This window comes from Borostomias antarcticus (genome assembly GCF_949987555.1).
Source record: "Borostomias antarcticus genome assembly, chromosome: 29".
In the NCBI taxonomy this organism is placed as follows: Eukaryota; Metazoa; Chordata; class Actinopteri; order Stomiiformes; family Stomiidae; genus Borostomias; species Borostomias antarcticus.
Window position 1 is genome coordinate 594,217 of NC_140262.1, and position 18,255 is coordinate 612,471.

The following is an 18,255-nucleotide window of genomic DNA, read 5'->3' on the forward strand; positions in this document are numbered from 1 at the left end:
TTGAACCCGAGGATGCGGTTTGTTGATCAGACTTCCGTTGTAATGTAATATGGACGAGCTGACCGCACCAGGGGCCGTTGCGTAATGCAGAACAGAGGTCGTGCATCCCTAAATACCCAACCAAATATTAATTTTAACATCGTCATGATTGTTGGAGAGCTCTAGATGTTCAAAAAATACATCTACCAGTGAGATAGAGTAGGCTGCAGGCTACATTTACATTACATGTTTTATTTCAATTAATCCAAAGCGATTTAGGTCTACATTTGTCAAGAATGTGAACCGACTGTTGTCTACATCCCAGTCTTCGTCAATAAAGCCTACTGCAGGGTATTAGAGTAGAGGATCAGATCAGATTATATTGTATATGAGCAGCTCTCTTTAGTGCTGGAGGGAACCACCTATACTCATGGAGCAGTTGGATATGGAATCATGAGTAGAATCATAGAACGGGCAGAACAGCAACGCTCTCCTGCCACCTAGTGTTCAAATGATGGTAGTACAGTGTTAGTGTAATCTACAGGTGTTAGGGTGACTACTGAGTTCTCAGCCATATGCGTCATAATTTATTGAGTCAAGCACACAGCCTTTAAGACACTTGATAACAAGTGAACTATATATTCATCACCAACATTTCATACTCAACTTTGAGCATTCTTGTTATCTTTGCACATTGTCTTTAGATTTCCAGGACAACTACAATTACGAGAGAGTTATCTTTGCTTTTCGCCCCAAACATCGTGCTCCTGTGACGCCCAGTCCCAGAACAAGGGGAGTGTTGAAACGATCGTTTGAAGCTGGTGTTCTCAGTGGCCGTGAGCGGTTCACTCAGGTTGAGTCTTTAAAATGTCCGCTGGGGTTAGAGTGCATCTTTAGCCGTATCCCGGGAGAGGCAGACTCTGACCCTCCTTGGCCTCAAAAAAGGTGTAGGAGAGGGTGATGGTGTCGACGCGCGCCATGCGGGGGTCCTGGTCGAACTCCGGGTCGATGTAGAAGAAGACGGGCATGTCCACCTCCTCGTGAGGGTTCAACCTCTGCTCCTCAAAGCAGAAACACTGAGACAAACACACACATTTGAATGGGAGATGAGGAAACCAAATAGACTTGTCAACTCCTGAGACAGATCATATATATCAATGTTTAGGCACAGACAATTTACATCCATAATCAAAGCTAGTATCCCTTTCTAAATTTTCCCTTTGGTTTCTGTGTCAGAGATAAATGGTAATTGGTAAATGGACTGCACTTATATAGCACTTTTATCCAAAGTGCTTTACAATAGCCTCTCCCAATAGCTGCCATGCAAGGTGCTAGCCTGCTCATTGGGAGCAATTTGGGGTTCAGTGTCTTGGGAAGGACAATTCGACAGGTGGACAGGAGGAGCTGGGATTCGAACCGCCGACTCTACAATCATTGAACGACCCTGAGCCACAGCCACCCCAGTTTGATTAACGGAAAAGAATAAAGTTTTCATCTCAAAGAGCCCAGGGGCTAACATACCTGGATTTTGTTGAAGTACTGTCCTGCGTCGAAGGGCACCACATTGTAGGTGGAGATGCCAATGACGGGTTTGTCTGTTGGGTTCTTGGCTCTGTAGAATGCCAGGGCTGTCTCTCCTGGAACCAACTGACACACACACGCACACAAAGTTTTAGTATACAGCCAACGCACACAAGAGATGAGACCACAGAGAGATAGCTAAACCAACAAAATAGAGAGAGATAAGAGAGGGAGAGAGAAAGAGAGAGAGAGGGCCACCAAAGTCATGTCTCTAGCCTTACGTAGATCTCGGACTGCTGAGGGCGGAAGTTCCACTGCATGCTGGCGTGGGTGTCGGCGTTGAAGGTGATCTTGATGACGCGGTCCTTCACCGGTGTCATGGTCTCCACCTGCTCTGTATCGTGACCCGACACTGCTGTGCCTCCCAGACCTGACGCCTGGACAACAGACACACACACACAACAGACATAGTCACTGACCGGACACCTGGACAACAGACACACATCACTGACCCGAAACCTGGACAACAGACTCGTCACTAACCTGAGCAGACCTGCACCTGCATGACAACCGACACAGTCTACAGTCAGTCCATCGGTCCAGTGCCTAGTCTTGTGATACAACAGTACGAATCCTGTGCTCATGATTAATCGGAACCAAAGTAGAGGATTGTTCGACCTCCAGTGAAGCTGGTCCTGGTGCCTCCTTAACTCTTCTTAACTCTCAACTAGCTCGTCAAGGCCAGTACCTCTCCAGACAGATCTCGAGGCTCGAGTCTACTTCTCTGAGTTGGTACCACCCCCCTATCTCGCACTTGAGTCCACCCCCTCCCTCTCTCTCTTTCATCTGACAGTCTGTAGAGTGGCATCCCCCTCTCTCCCCCCATCTCTCTCACCTGGCAGTAGAGTCTGTAGAGTGGCACGGCGGCGTAGGACATGCCGATCATGCCCACCCCGGCTGCAGCAATGTAAGTCAGCACCGTTTTATTCCGGGCCTTCCACTCGTCCTCCTGGTTCCAAGAGGAGCCCTTCTTCCGCTTTGCCCCCCGGGTCTGGGTGCGGGCGTGGAGACGGGGGGGCAGCCTCCTGGAGAGCAGCCGCTGGGTCTGGCTGTGTAGCCCCCCCAGACCTCCTTCACATTGGACCCCACTGATATGGGTCTGTAGGCCCCTCAGCACTCCGCCATGCGGGCCCCGGACACAGGACAGCAGGGCGGAGCTTTGAGAGTGGGTGAGGCTGTGTCGTAGGAGGAGGGGCACCAACATGGCTGTTATGAGCGGTCAAGGCTGGCGCTCAAACCAATCTGCTGCTGCTACACACTGTTACCTAGGGAACAAAACACCATCTTTTTTTTTCCCGGTCACGTGTCCAGCCAGGGGTTCAGCATGTTATTCGTTTAGGTAACTATGCTAGTTAGTAGCTCGCTAGCTAAGCTAACGTTAATATGTTTGACTTTGACAGTTAGGGATAACAACGGTAGATCTACGTTTAGTTTTTATATAACTAGAGACGAGGGAATAATAAGCTGCATTATCACTTATAGCTCACCTAGAAAATCCGGTCGCTCACCCTTGGAGCACATTACATGATCAACATTGTGCACCAGATTCAACCCCCCACTGGAACAGTTGTTTTTGTCAATGGTTCCGCATAGTGCCGTTACACTCTGCATAGACACTCGAGTCGACTCAGTGGTCAAGTAAGTGCAGAAACAGTCGTCTATCATTTCCTCAAAAGGTAGCAGGCAGCTTTGCGTTAATATTATATATTGGCTATAACATTATACGCAGGACTGCCAAGTTTCACGCATTGAGCGTGAGACACGCATTTCAGCGTGACTCATTTAATTCCAGCCTATTCTCACGCTCACACGCCACACTTCACAATTGATGAATGAATTGATGCTGATTATACGGCACAATAATGCTACTGCTTATTAACCACAACTTAATAGGCTAGTACAACTGAGGGTGGGGATTTCATTCATAAATAAGTTTTAGCTTTAGCAGCTATTTTGGGTCACTTTGGATAAAAGTGTCTGCTAAATGACGGCAATGCAATGTAACACATACTGAATATACTGTAACACACAACACATACTGTATAACACAACTATACCTATATCACATAACACACACTGTACAACACACAACTATACCTATACCACACATAACACACTGTATATAACACACAACTATACCTATACCACACACAACACACACTGTATATAACACACAACTATACCTGTATCACACACAACACACACTGTATATAACACACAACTATACCTATACCACACACAACACATACTGTATATAACACACAACTATACCTATACCACACACAACACACACTGTATATAACACACAACTATACCTGTATCACACACAACACACACTGTATATAACACACAACTATACCTGTATCACACACAACACACACTGTTGAGGATAGCCAGCCATAGGAAACACCCTCCTGACCTCATCACTTCAAACCTTGTCCTCTGGGAACCCAAGCATGGTGAAGACATCTACCTACCCATCTACCTACCTACCCATCTACCTATCTACCTACCTACCCACATACCTACACATCTACCTACCTACCTACCTATCTACCTACCTACCCAACTACCTACCCACCTACCTACCGCTCTACCTACCTACTTACCTACTTACCAACCTACCCTCCTACCTACGCACCTACCTAACCACCTACCTACCTACCTACCTCTCTACCTAACTATCTAACTACTTACCCACCTACCCACCTAACTACCTACCTACCCACCCATCTAGCTACTCACCTACATACCTACCCACCAACCTACCTATCTACCTACCTACCTACCTGTAGCTACCTACCTAACTATTACCTACCCACCTAACCTAGTCTACACCTACCTCCGTACGGCCGAGGACATCTTGTGGATGGAACACATGAACATTGTTGACCTCTGCATTGGTCTACCACTGATGAAAACAAAGATACATCGGTGGAGACTAAGGATAGCTGACCATATCGAACGCCCTGACCTCATCACTTCAAACCTTGTCCTCTGGGAACCCAAGCATGGTAAAGCCACACGTGGTGCTCTGAAGACAACATACGTGGATATGATGAAGAAGGTCATGAAGAGTGGTGGTTTGTCAGATGGAGCTGTGTGAGGATGTTAGGGCTAGCGGAGGAGGACCCAAAAGCAGACTCAAAAGGCTTGGAGGTGAAGCCCGGAGGCGTGTTTATTTTATACGGGTCAGGCAGGATCAGGTCAGAGAGGCAAGCGGGGGTCAGGCAGGGACATGGTAGTCAGACAGGCGTGGGTCGGGCAGGAGCGTGGTAGTCAGACAGGCGTGGGTCAGGCAGGCTCGTGGATCTCAGACAGGCGTGGGTCAGGCAGGAGCATGGTAGTCAGACAGGCATGGGTCAGGCAGGTTAACTAGGATAAATGAAAACAAAGAACTGTGAGACAGGCTCGAGTAAGGAGTAGGGATTTAGCTGGAGTCGTGTTACCCACTGGGTGGGTCAACGATCTGGCGCAAACTGCTGTGTGGAGCGGCTTCTTAACCTTGTGCTGATTGGCTGATGAACTGCAGGTGCTGGTCAGGGGTGTGCCGTTGCTGATGGACACGCAGTTCCCACTGCGCCCTCTGGGAGGTGCTAGGGGTCTCATCTTCTGAGTCAAGGTCAGGCTCACACGCAGGGGCAGGGTCAGAGGCAGACACTGGTCTAGAGGCACGGTCAGGTTCAGAGACAGAGACAGAGTCGGGGGAAACGGACCGGCGAGGCAGGCGCGGTGGAGCCGTGACAGAGGAAGTGGCCGTTCCTACAAACACTCCTTCCCAGTGATTGCAAAATTCCCTCCGACGGAGAACCTGGGCTGTGTCAGGTGTCCTCTTCATCAGAGAGTCCAAGGTGGAAGTGGTCGCCCCTTGACAGACTTCTTCCCACTTCTTACGAATGAGCCTCTGACGCTGAGAGAGCTCCGGATCTCGTCTCCAGTGGGGCTCGGGTGATCGTGGAACTTTTGACTCAGATTGTCCCTTTACCAGCACACCAGTAGACGCCATGGGGGTGGATAAGGCGCTAGCGGGGCTGTCTCCTCTACTGGTCCTGGTCATGGAGAGTGGTGGGGTGACAGAGGGAACTGTGACAGAAGGGACTGGATCAGATGGGGCTTTGTCAGGTGCCCTCTTCATTAGAGAGTCGGAGGTGGAAGTCGGCGCTCTTTGATAGGCTCCTTCCAACTTCTCGCGAAAGAGCTTATGATGCAGAGCGAGCTCAGGACCTCGTCTCCAGTGGACCTTGGGCGATCGTGGAGTGTCTGGCTCAGATTGTCCCTTTGCCAGCACCCCACTAGACACCATGGGGGTGGATAAGGTGCTAGCGGGGCTGTCTCCTCTACTGGTCCTGGTCATGGAGAGTGGTGGGGTGACAGAGGGAACTGTGACAGAAGGGACTGGGTCAGATGGAGCCGTGACAGAGGAAGTGGCCGTTCCTACAAACACTCCTTCCCAGTGATTGCAAAATTTCCTCCGACGGAGAACCTGCTCCCAGCCAGCTTTAGGTGACTGTGGTGGTTTGACAGATGGACGAACGTCCGGCTCAGATTGTCCCTTTAGCGCCACCCCACTAGACACCATGGGGGTGGATAAGGCGCTAGCGGGGCTGTCTCCTCTACTGGTCCTGGTGATCGTGAATGGTGATCTGACAGATGGAGCGTTGATAGAAGGGACTGGGTCAGATGGAGCTGTGACAGACAGGGCTGTGTCAGGTGTCCTCTTCATAAGAGAGTCTAATGTGGAAGTCGGCGCTCTTTGATAGGCTCCTTCCAACTTCTCGCGAAAGAGCTTATGATGCAGAGCGAGCTCAGGACCTCGTCTCCAGTGGACCTTGGGCGATCGTGGAGTGTCTGGCTCAGATTGTCCCTTTGCCAGCACACCACTAGACGCCATGGGGGTGGATAAGGCATGAGCGTGGCTGTCTCCTCTACTGGTCCTGGTCATGGAGAATGGAGGTCTGACCGATGGACCGCTGACAGGCGGAACTGTGTCAAATGGGCCGGTGACAGATGGGGCTGTGTTAAATGAACCGGTGACAGACGGGGCTGTGTTAAATGAACCGGTGACAGACGGGGCTGTGTCAAATGGACCGGAGATCTTGCAACAGAGCCTCTGACAGCGAGGCAGCACCAGACGCTTCCAGTCAGCCTTGGCTGAGAGAGGAACGTTCAGCTCAAATTTGCCCTTTGAATTTTTTCCCTTGTGTTTCGGGAAGGGCTCGGCGACAACGGCAGGTGGCACGGGGGCGGAGCCTCTACTCATCTCAGACACCGGGTCTTGTCCACAGCCCCCCGGATCATAGGAGTCAGAACATGAATCTTCTTGTCCTGGACAACCCGAATGGCTCTCAAGCTTCTCCACTAGCGCTTCCAAAGGGGCAGGGAAGCTGTCACCCCGGACTGTCACACCGTCCAGCTTGGCCCTTTTGAGATACAATAAAATAAAATAAAATGACTTTTGATGATTTCAGTACACTTGTACAATCAAAATGCATCATACCACACATTTTACACATAAACACACATCTCACATATGCATGCACACGTGCACGCACAAACAAACACATACACACATACACACACACACACACATACATGGTTGAATACACTGAAAAAAACATTATGAACTTACCTATAAATGACTTCAAGGTCTTCATCCTAATTTATAAAGGAAATACAAGATGGATGTTGAGGTCATTAAGGCTTCACAAAGACAGAGCAGCTTCTGTATTTGTTTGAATTGTATGATTAAAGTACAATGCAACTTTGATTACCAACCTTAATGATTCGTTGGCGATTTCTCCATTGATATAATAGCCAAAACACATTCAGGATCACAGAGAGAGCAAGAGCAATCAAAACTCCCGGGCAGAGTTCTGTCAACTCAATTTCCAGGATCGGGGTCTGAAAGGGCGTCGCCGCAGGACCTTGGTATGCATGTCCACACGGCACCCTCTCTCGGGTTCTACAAATATGATTTATTGCACTAGCGAACATATTGGCAAAGTAGCATCTTTAGCAACATGTTCTTTTCATGGCAAACACCACACTGAAGCTTGTCCACTTGTTACAGCAGTATATACCTTGCCGCTGTGACGTGTACATGTTACGCCGTAGTGCCCGTGATGTCACAGACCGGATAGAACACTGTGATTGGACGGCTAGTCCAGATATGTAGGCTACCTTGCCGCTGTGACGTGTACATGTTACGCCGTAGTGCCCGTGATGTCACAGACCGGATAGGACACCGTGACTTGACGGCTAGTCCAGGCGGCCAACTAATTGATATAAATGTATGGCTAGATTTAAATAGATTTAAGCTATTTTCTTTTTGCTTAAGACCCAACGATACACCTTATTTAATACACTTCGACATTCAGAATTAAATAGGAGCGCTAAAAGGCTGGTCGGATAACAACCGATAGCATAGTGTCACTCAGCGCTGCAGTCGTTAATTGTCCACGTTTTCGATAGAGATGGATAGGCATTATTGGCGATATGAAATAAGGGTAATCGCTCTCTATGAATCATTCATATTCAAGGGCGTGTTGTTATTTTGAAGACTACTCGTATTAGGATTTGAAAGGAGCCCACGACAGAGGCGCGCATGCGCTCCTGACCCCGAGTGCACAGCCCATGATCCCATGAGAGAGAGCGGTGTCGTGTGGCCGATTAAAGCCCCCCGGGTCCTGTTATTCTATTCATAAAGTAGCCTACTTTGAGACACAACCTCAAAGTGCTGACGAAACGGCTGCTTGTCTTGCTCCGTTAACATTAGGCCTACCTCAGTCCCTGAATAGCCGCGAACCCAACCAAAACATAGTTTTGATGAAGACCGTTTGGAGACCAGTGCTATGGATGTAGGAGCACCCTACTGTATACTATTGGAAATTACCCATTTCTCATTCATGTGATCATCGTTGACAATGTATGAATTCATTGTTCAGTCATGACAGCCAACAGCTGCAGGAGCAGCCTAGTCTGACCATATCATTCATCATAACACAGATGGGCGCACTTATAACAGAATTATTACATTTATTCAACATCACGAAGTTGCATTTGAATCAAACTTAGTTTATTTCTCTCTCCCCACCCATCTCCCCCTCCAGTAGTACGAGTAGTAGTATGTTTACTACAGTACCTATCTACATTAAATGCAATTATTGTAATAAGTCACTTTGGATAAAAGTGTCTGCTAAATGACTGTAATGCAATGCAACACATACTGAATATACTGTAACATACAACACATACTGTATCACACAACTATACCTATACCACACAACACACTGTATATAACACACAACTATACCACACAACACACACTGTATATAACACACTATACCTATACCACACATAACACACTGTATATAACACACAACTATACTTATATCACACATAACACACACTGTATATAACACACAACTATACCTATATCACACACAACACACACTGTATATAACACACAACTATACCTATATCACATATAACACACACTGTATATAACACACAACTATACCTATATCACACACAACACACACTGTATATAACACACAACTATACCTATACCACACACAACACACACTGTATATTACACACAACTATACCTATATCACATATAACCCACACTGTATATAACACACAACCATACCTATACCACACACAACCCACACTGTATATAACACACAACTATACCTATACCACACACAACCCACACTGTATATAACACATAATTATACCTATACCACACATAACACATACTGTATAAAACACATAATTATACCTATACCACACACAACACACACTGTATATAACACATAATTATACCTATACCACACATAACACATACTGTATAAAACACATAATTATACCTATACCACACACAGCACATACTGTATATAACACATAATGATACCTATATCACACATAACACACTGTATATAACACACAACTATACCTATATCACACACAACACATACTGTACTGTATAATAACACACAACCCATGCTGTATCACACTAGCCAGTGGACATTGTATTCAAGCCAGATATTTCAAATGAGTAACCTAGCCTACGTGTTATGTTGTTGTAGTGACCGGATATGCCCACTTGGGGGCAGCTCTGGGCGGGTTCAACTTCACAGCGGTGTACTGCACATCCTCTTCCTGTTTCTTGGGCCCCAGTTATTGGATGATGGAGTAGAGGGGGACATCCTCCTGGGTCTTGGAGCGAGGGAAGTGGGTTCTGGCATGGTGGACGCCTTCCTGCTGGACTGTGTGTGTGTCTGAGTGTGTGTGTCTGTACTGAAGCCAGATATGTACATACATGAGTAAGACAGCTGTCAACGGACCGTAACGTGGACTGTTTTTTCATGAGGACTGTAGGGGGAGACGGAGCACTACCAAAACGCTAAACACGGATGAAAATTAAGCGATATGGCAGAATACAGAATACAAGACGCATTTAAGTCCAAAACAGTCTGAAAGTTGATTTTCGTGCCCTCTTTCACTGAAAGAAGAAGTTTTATTTGGACTTGTATGAGTAAGCCATGCTTACCCTGGCTTATAGGAGCAATCGCCACTGATTTGTGACCACCGTCGGAAGGGCTAGCGCTCTGCTAATTCCCCTCCTGCCCAAGGGATTGTGACACATTCAAACAGGGCAGTACGGCCACAGCGGACGTGGGTGCACACATCCCTTTATCAACCTCAGAAGAGAGACCGACTGGTGTCACGTCTGCAAAAAGGCAGGGGAAGACACCGCGGCTCGAAATTGCAGGTGCGTTAGAACATCACTGGCGAGACTATGGTCATCACGGCTGCTGTTACAGCAGGGGAAGACTCTGTGTTTCGAACCGGACACATCAAAGTTTTCCGATGGGACCGGAACCCTGGCCAGCTCGGTCCCGTGACTCCCGTCGTATTCACTAACGGACGCGCTAGTACATTACCGGCGAGACCTGCAGTCGTCACGTCTGTTGTTTCCACAGGGGAAGACTCTGCGGCTCAACCTGGACCCATCACAGTTTTCCAATGGGACCGGAGCCCTGGCTGGCTTGGTCACGTCGTACTAGTCTGGGGCCTTTCTCGTTCGGTGTTGTTTCCCCGGTCTAGAGCAGAATCACGATGACGCATCGCATATTCAGCCGGTCTGGACCGGAAGACGAACAGTTGTTGTAATGTTTTTACTGTAGGCTGCACATGGTGAAGTTTCGAGTAGATAACATTTGCGATGGCATCACCAGGCATAACACCGACGAAAATTGTAAAAGAAGATGCGAGGAGAACTACCGGTTAAGGAAAAATAAAGCAAGCGGATGTTGGAGGCGGGCTCTACAGGCTCGAGCCGGATGATGGGGCGGGCTTAAGGCGGTGAAGTAAATAGATACCAGGCTCTTCTCCCCGAGGAGAGACTGGTGACGTGATGCTACGTCGTACTCACTAATGGACAAGTTAGTATCACAACATCCTCCCCCCTCCTCCGTGCAAAGGAGCTACAACACGGCTCTGCCGCTGGTAGCTCGACTAGGCACCCATGAGATACAGACTACAATCAAAAATGAATTATCGCATTAATGGAAACGTCCCCCCCGCGCTCTTTTAAGAGCGGCAAAGACAGTCACACATCTCGACGGGATCTCCTGCAGCAATGCAGAGATCTTGACATCAGCGAGGCAGGATTGGCGGACTACACCTGGCGTGCGGAGTGGGAGGCAAACACCTCCAGACTCCGTGATTTCATCCTGGCCACCATAAATCCAAATACTTAAACAAAAAAACTATTTTTAACGCCGCTCCCAGGCCAGTGCGGAGATGTAGTCCCGCCACCTAGTCCTGGGTCTACCCCGCGGCCTCCTCCCAGCCGGACACGCCTGGAACACCTCCCTAGGGAGGCGCCCAGGAGGCATCCTCACTAGATGCCCAAACAACGTCAACTGGCTCCTTTCGACACAAAGGAGCAGCGGCTCTACTCCGAGTCTCCCGGATGACTGAACTTCTCACCCGATCTCTCAGGGAGACCCCAGCCACCCTCCGGAGAAAACTCATTTCGGCCGCTTGTATCCGTGATCTCATTCTTTCGGTCATGACCCATCCTTCATACCCATCCTGACTTACCAGTCAACTCTAGAATAGACTTTAAATTACTATTACTAGTCTATAATCTCTCCATAGTCACTCACCAGAATATATTTCAGACATGCTTGTTAAGTACATGCCCAACAGACCACTCAGATCCTCAGGTACTGAACTTTTAACAGTTCCAAAAGCCAGGACCAAGAAACAAGGAGAGGCAGCTTTTAGTTTCTATGCCCCCAACCTCTGGAACACCCTACCGGAGTGCCTAAGAAGGGCCAAAACAACGGAGGTCTTCAAGCGAGACCTCAAGACGTACCTTTTCGACCTAGCCTACAATCACTAGCTAGGACCTTGAGACACAGAAAGGCAGCCTCAAACCTACCTGTGTATCCTCTGTATACATTGGTATTTATCCTGCTATGCAATGTATGTATATCAAATAGTGTACAGAAGCTGGTTATCCTGAAACAGGCTTGTTCTGTTCTGACAGCTGTGTTGCTTCAACGACTCAATGTGCTACTAACCGTTTTCTGCCTCCCCTAGTGCCTCTCTCTCTCCCTCCTATCCTCTAACCAGGTCCAGTGTCAGCTGTGGAGCTGTGGATATCGTAGTATTTAGTACACACACACACACGTACACACAGACACACATCAGTCCACATCCGGCTTAGGCCTGGACCTGATGCTCTTAGCCTTTCCTGCTCTGAAAATTAAATTTAATGTATTGTTCTTTAAATGTTCTTAGCCATTAGACAAATATATTCCAGGAGCTTGCCCCAGGTTGCCTATTTCAATATCTGTGTGGTCTGTATGGCTCTATGTGCTACTAACCTTGTTCTGCCTTCCCTCTCCCTAGTGCCTCTCTCTTTCCCTCCTATCTTCTAACCAGGTCCAGTGGATGCCCCACTGTCACCAGCAGACCTCCCGGAGTCCGATAGATACCCCCGTGTCTGCTGTGGATGTCGTAGCATGTCCGTAGAATGTTCTCTCTCCTATGATTAGCCTCTCTTACTCTGAAATGTAATTTAATGTAATGTATTGCTTTATAAATGTTCTTAGCCGGTAGACAAACATACTCCTGGAGCTTGCTCGATCGCCTTGTTGAGAGGGGTCAGGGACGAATTTTTACAGCTCACTTATCTGGCCCCCGGGTGATTACTGTTTTTTTGCTTCCCTCTGGAATATGTAGAGAGTGGGTTGTATGCCCACCTCCCTTGTTCTCTGTAAAGCGCATTGTGTTGCCTCTGGGTATGAAATGCGCTATACAAATAAAGCTTTGATTGATTGATTGATTCATGACCATAGGTGAGGATGGGGACGAAGATAGATCGGTAGATCGAGAGCTTTGCCTTTTGGCTCAGCTCTCTTTTCGTCACAACAGTGTGGTAAAGCGACTGCAGAACTGCACAAGCTGCTCCGATTCTCCGGCCAAACTCCCTCTCCATGGTTCCCTCACTCGTGAACAAGACCCCCAGATACTTGAACTCCTTCACTTGGGGTAAGGACTCATTTCCTACTCGGAGCGGACAGACCACCGGTTTCCTGCTGAGAGCCATGGCCTCAGACTTAGAAGTGCTGATTCTCATCCCAGCCGCTTCACACTCAGTTGCGAACCTATCCAGAGAGTGCTGAAGGTAGCAGGCAGATGATGCCATCAGGACCACATCATCTGCAAATATCAGCGACGTGATCCCCAGCTCACCAAACTGCAAACCCACCTCCGCATGACTACGCCTCGATATCCTGTCCATGAAAATCACAAACAGGATTGGTGACAAAGTGTAGCCCTGGCGGAGGACAACCCCCATCGGAAAGGAAGACGACTTACTGCTGAGGACACGGACACAGCTCTCTCTCTGGGTGTACAGGGATTGGATGGCCCTAAGTACTCCCGCATAACCCTCCACAAGACCTCTTGAGGGACCCTGTTGTAAGCCTTCTACAAGTCCACAAAACACATGTAGACAGGTTGGGCAAACTCCCAAGCCCCCTCCAAGATTCTTGCGAGAGTGAAGAGCTGGTCGGTGGTTCCACGTCGGTCGGTGGTTCGACTATCGGCCGGACCCTGCTTTCCAGCACCTTGGAGTACACTTTACCTGGGAGGTTGAGTAATGTGATGCCTCTATAATTGGCACACACCCTCTGGTCCCCTTTTTTGAATATTGGGACCACCACCCCAGTCTGCCACTCCTTTGGCACTGACCCGCACTTCCACGCAATTTTAAAGAGGCGTGTCAACCAAGACAGCCCCTCAACACCCAGCGCCTTCAGCATTTCTAGACGGATCTCATCAGTTACAGTACAGTTACAGTATTATAGTGCAGCAAACATTACTTTCAACAGTTAGATGTACAAACGTAACTATTGTTGTAAATATATTTAAGTTTGTTGAATTAAAACAACTATTTCCGAGACAGATTCATTCAGTGTACAGGTCACTCCAAAACATTATTTACATGTTATAAAAATCCAGTAGAAATTTGAGAATTTCCCTGGACAGTGTCAACTATCACTATGTTTTGAAGATGTACAGTAGACCTACTATACAACACCAGCAGCAGTGTTTATAAATTGCTTTCCTTCATTCAAAGTAAATCCGGTGAGAGCCAGCTACAAACCATGGCTGGTCATTAGCTGGTCTTGCTGGATTTACCAGGTCTGTCTCGTCAGTCTCACCCTGTCAGTCTTAAAGCTACATGAGATAACTCGGCACTTTGGCAGCCCCTCTGGTCGTGATAAAATCGGCACTACGTTTTAAGAACCACACTTCCCACAATCCCCCACTCACTCACTAATGATGGGGGGAAAAATGATAAACATGCGTGCGCAGACTGGATTGGAAGATTGTAGCTACTTTCTGGAAGGATGGCTTCAATGCAGATAAATACCAGTCTTCTTTCTTGTATGTAGATTTTGTTTCGCTGGGTGAAGTGTTTGATGTCTTCCTGATGTTGTGACACGCAAAACGTGTCACTTCTGTTTCCACCACAAGATTTCCCGCCAGTGTACTAACCAGTATACTGAAATACTAAAATAATAAATTCACAGGGTCTCATGCAGTCTCATGTCACGAAAATGATTTTTGGGGTCTTGCTAAGGCCAATTCATAAACTAATAGCAAGTAAAAGTGAATATTGAACCTTAAAAAAAGTTATCTCATTGAGCTTTAAGGGGGCGTAACCGTAGGACCTCGTCTCATTGTTGCTTGCGGCTTTAATTGGTTTTTTATTACACATTTTATTGCACAGTCTCTTAGTCCACAGGCAGAGAATGTTCAGAGACTTTATTCTCAAATGAAATCAGTACAAGCACAAGACATAATAAGTAACCCCAAACTGAACAAACCTAATTGTGAGGCCAATGGGGTAGATGGTGATGGTCTAGATGACACTCTGGTCCAGCATACCAGAGTTTAGTTCATCAGCACTGTAGCCAGGGTCCTTCCTCAGCATGTCCACGTATGTTATCTTTCGAGCACCACGTGTGTCTTCACCATTCTTGTGTTCCCAGAGGACAAGGTTTGAAGTGATGAGGTCAGGAGAACGTTTCCTATGGCTGGCTATCCTCAGTCTCCGCTGACGTATCTTTGTGGTCAGGAGAGGTAGATCAATGTAGAGGTCAACTTTGTTCATGTGTTGCATCCACCAGACGTCCTTGACCTGAAGAGGTAGGCATAGACCCTACCCACTTACTCACCCACCTAACTACCTACCTACCTACCCATCTACCTACCCATCTACCTACCTATCTACCTACATATCTACCTACCTACCCACCTATCTAGTCAACTACCTACCTACCTAGACACCTACCTACCTAGTCACCTAACTACCTACCCATCTACCTACCCATCTACCTACCTACAGTACCCATCTACCTACCTACCGATCTACTAGGGATGGGCACGAGTACTCGAGTACTCGTTGTTGACGTCAGTACTCGAGTAACCATGGCGAGTAATTGTTTCACTATGAAAAAAAAAAGCTTTGTTATTCATGCACCTGCGCACTGTGCTTTTGGCTACCTGCGTGAGGCTACTCACATCAGTCGCAACATGTCTGCTGCTTGTAAAAGTACATTCTGGAAATACTTATGGAAACTTGCTTATCATAAGCAAACCAGCTCAAAGCAAACCATCTCAACCACATGCGGTTAAAGCACAACGAAACAATGAATTAGACGACTGGACAGCAACCCCGAATCACATCATTTGCTAGCCCGGCTAGTTCACGATGATGCGACGCCAAGCGAACAGAAAAGATAAGTTAAAGAACACAGTATGTCCACTGTGATGTTTGTTCTTTAATAAATGCAATTGGATTGAATGGCTTAAATTGTTGGTTGTTTATTCATATGCAAATTCGCTATAATGAAATACGTCGGGATAATTTCTAAACAGTCGGGCACGTTTACTTAATCGGGCACATAGCCTACTGATTTATTTTTACGGTAGGCTACAGAACAGCGAGTACTCGAGTACTCGTTCATTATGAATATAGAGTACTCGAGTATTACAATAATTTAAAATGCCCATCCCTACTACCTACCTACCTACCTACCTACCCATTTAAATACACACCTACCTATCTACCTACCTACCCATCTACCTACCTATCTACCTACTTACCTACCTACCCATCTACCTACCTATCTACCTACTTACCTACCTACCTATCTACCTACCTACCCACCCATCTACCTACCTATCTACCTAATTACCTACCTACCTACCCATCTACCTACCTATCTACCTACTTACCTACCTACCTATCTACCTACCTACCTACCCACCCATCTACCTACCTATCTACCTACCTACCTACCTACATATCTACCTACCTACCCATCTACCTACCTACCCATCTACCTACCCATCTACCTACCTACAATACCCATCTACCTACCTACCTACCTACCTATCTACCTACCTACCCATCTACCTACCTACAATACCCATCTACCTACCTACCTACCTATCTACCTACCTACCTACCTACCTACACATCTACCTACCTACCTATCTACCTACCTACCTACCGCTCTACCTACCTACTTACCAACCTACCCTCCTACCTACGCACCTACCTAACCACCTACCTACCTACCTCTCTACCTAACTATCTACCTACTTACCCACCTACCCACCTAACTACCTACCTACCCACCCACCTAGCTACTCACCTACATACCTACCCACGACCTACCTACCTACCTATCTACCTACCTACCTACCTACCTGTAGCTACCTACCTAACTATTACCTACCCACCTAACCTAGTCTACACCTACCTCCGTACGGCCGAGGACATATTGTGGATGGAACACATGAACATTGTTGACCTCTACATTGGTCTACCACTGATGAACACAAAGATACATCGGTGGAGACTAAGGATAGCTGACCATATCGAACGCCCTGACCTCATCACTTCAAACCTTGTCCTCTGGGAACCCAAGCATGGTAAAGCCACACGTGGTGCTCTGAAGACAACATACGTGGATATGATGAAGAAGGTCATGGAGAGTAGTGGTTTGTCAGATGGAGCTGTGTGAGGATGTTAGGGCTAGCGGAGGAGGACCCAAAAGCAGACTCAAAAGGCTTGGAGGTGAAGCCCGGAGGCGTGTTTATTTTATACGGGTCAGGCAGGATCAGGTCGGAGAGGCAAGCGGGGGTCAGGCAGGGACATGGTAGTCAGACAGACGTGGGTCAGGCAGGTTCGTGGTCCTCAGACAGGCGTGGGTCAGGCAGGCTCGTGGATCTCAGACAGGCGTGGGTCAGGCAGGAGCATGGTAGTCAGACAGGCATGGGTCAGGCAGGTTAACTAGGATAAATGAAAACAAAGAACTGTGAGACAGGCTCGAGTAAGGAGTAGGGATTTAGCTGGAGTCGTGTTACCCACTGGGTGGGTCAACGATCTGGCGCAGACTGCTGTGTGGAGCGGCTTCTTAACCTTGTGCTGATTGGCTGATGAACTGCAGGTGCTGGTCGGGGGTGTGCCGTTGCTGATGGACACGCAGTTCCCACTGCGCCCTCTGGGAGGTGCTAGGGGTCTCATCTTCTGAGTCAAGGTCAGGCTCACACGCAGGGGCAGGGTCAGAGGCAGACACTGGTCTAGAGGCACGGTCAGGTTCAGAGACAGAGACAGAGTCGGGGGAAACGGACCGGCGAGGCAGGCGCAGTTCGGAGACAGAGACAGAGTCGGGGGAAACGGACCGGCGAGGCAGGCGCGGTGGAGCCGTGACAGAGGAAGTGGCCGTTCCTACAAACACTCCTTCCCAGTGATTGCAAAATTCCCTCCGACGGAGAACCTGGGCTGTGTCAGGTGTCCTCTTCATCAGAGAGTCCAAGGTGGAAGTGGTCGCCCCTTGACAGACTTCTTCCCACTTCTTACGAATGAGCCTCTGACGCTGAGAGAGCTCCGGATCTCGTCTCCAGTGGGGCTCGGGTGATCGTGGAACTTTTGACTCAGATTGTCCCTTTACCAGCACACCAGTAGACGCCATGGGGGTGGATAAGGCGCTAGCGGGGCTGTCTCCTCTACTGGTCCTGGTCATGGAGAGTGGTGGGGTGACAGAGGGAACTGTGACAGAAGGGACTGGATCAGATGGGGCTTTGTCAGGT

General features: G+C 47.9%; 1 protein-coding gene across 1 annotated transcript; it reads right to left on the reverse strand.

Annotated features, from left to right (window-relative positions):
* Positions 1–641: 641 nt before the first annotated feature.
* cox11 (cytochrome c oxidase assembly homolog 11 (yeast)) lies at positions 642–3,093 on the reverse strand. The gene is made up of 5 exons (XM_084459918.1): positions 3,048–3,093; positions 2,396–2,825; positions 1,782–1,937; positions 1,501–1,626; positions 642–1,055 (listed from the first exon to the last, which is right to left on the reverse strand). The coding sequence occupies exons 2-5, from the start codon at positions 2,762–2,764 to the stop codon at positions 873–875; spliced, it is 834 nt and encodes a 277-aa protein (XP_084316044.1). The 5' UTR covers positions 2,765–2,825; positions 3,048–3,093; the 3' UTR covers positions 642–872.
* Between the last annotated feature and the right edge of the window lie 15,162 nt (positions 3,094–18,255).

Coding starts and splice junctions, on each gene's coding strand:
- cox11 (XM_084459918.1), bottom strand. CDS start 2,764: ATGTTGGTGCCCCTCCTCCTACGACACAGCCTCACCCACTCTCAAAGC. Junction 1,938..2,395: donor TCTACAGACTCTACTGCCAG/GTGAGAGAGATG, acceptor TCTGTTGTCCAG/GCGTCAGGTCTGGGAGGCAC. Junction 1,627..1,781: donor CTCAGCAGTCCGAGATCTAC/GTAAGGCTAGAG, acceptor TGTGTGTGTCAG/TTGGTTCCAGGAGAGACAGC.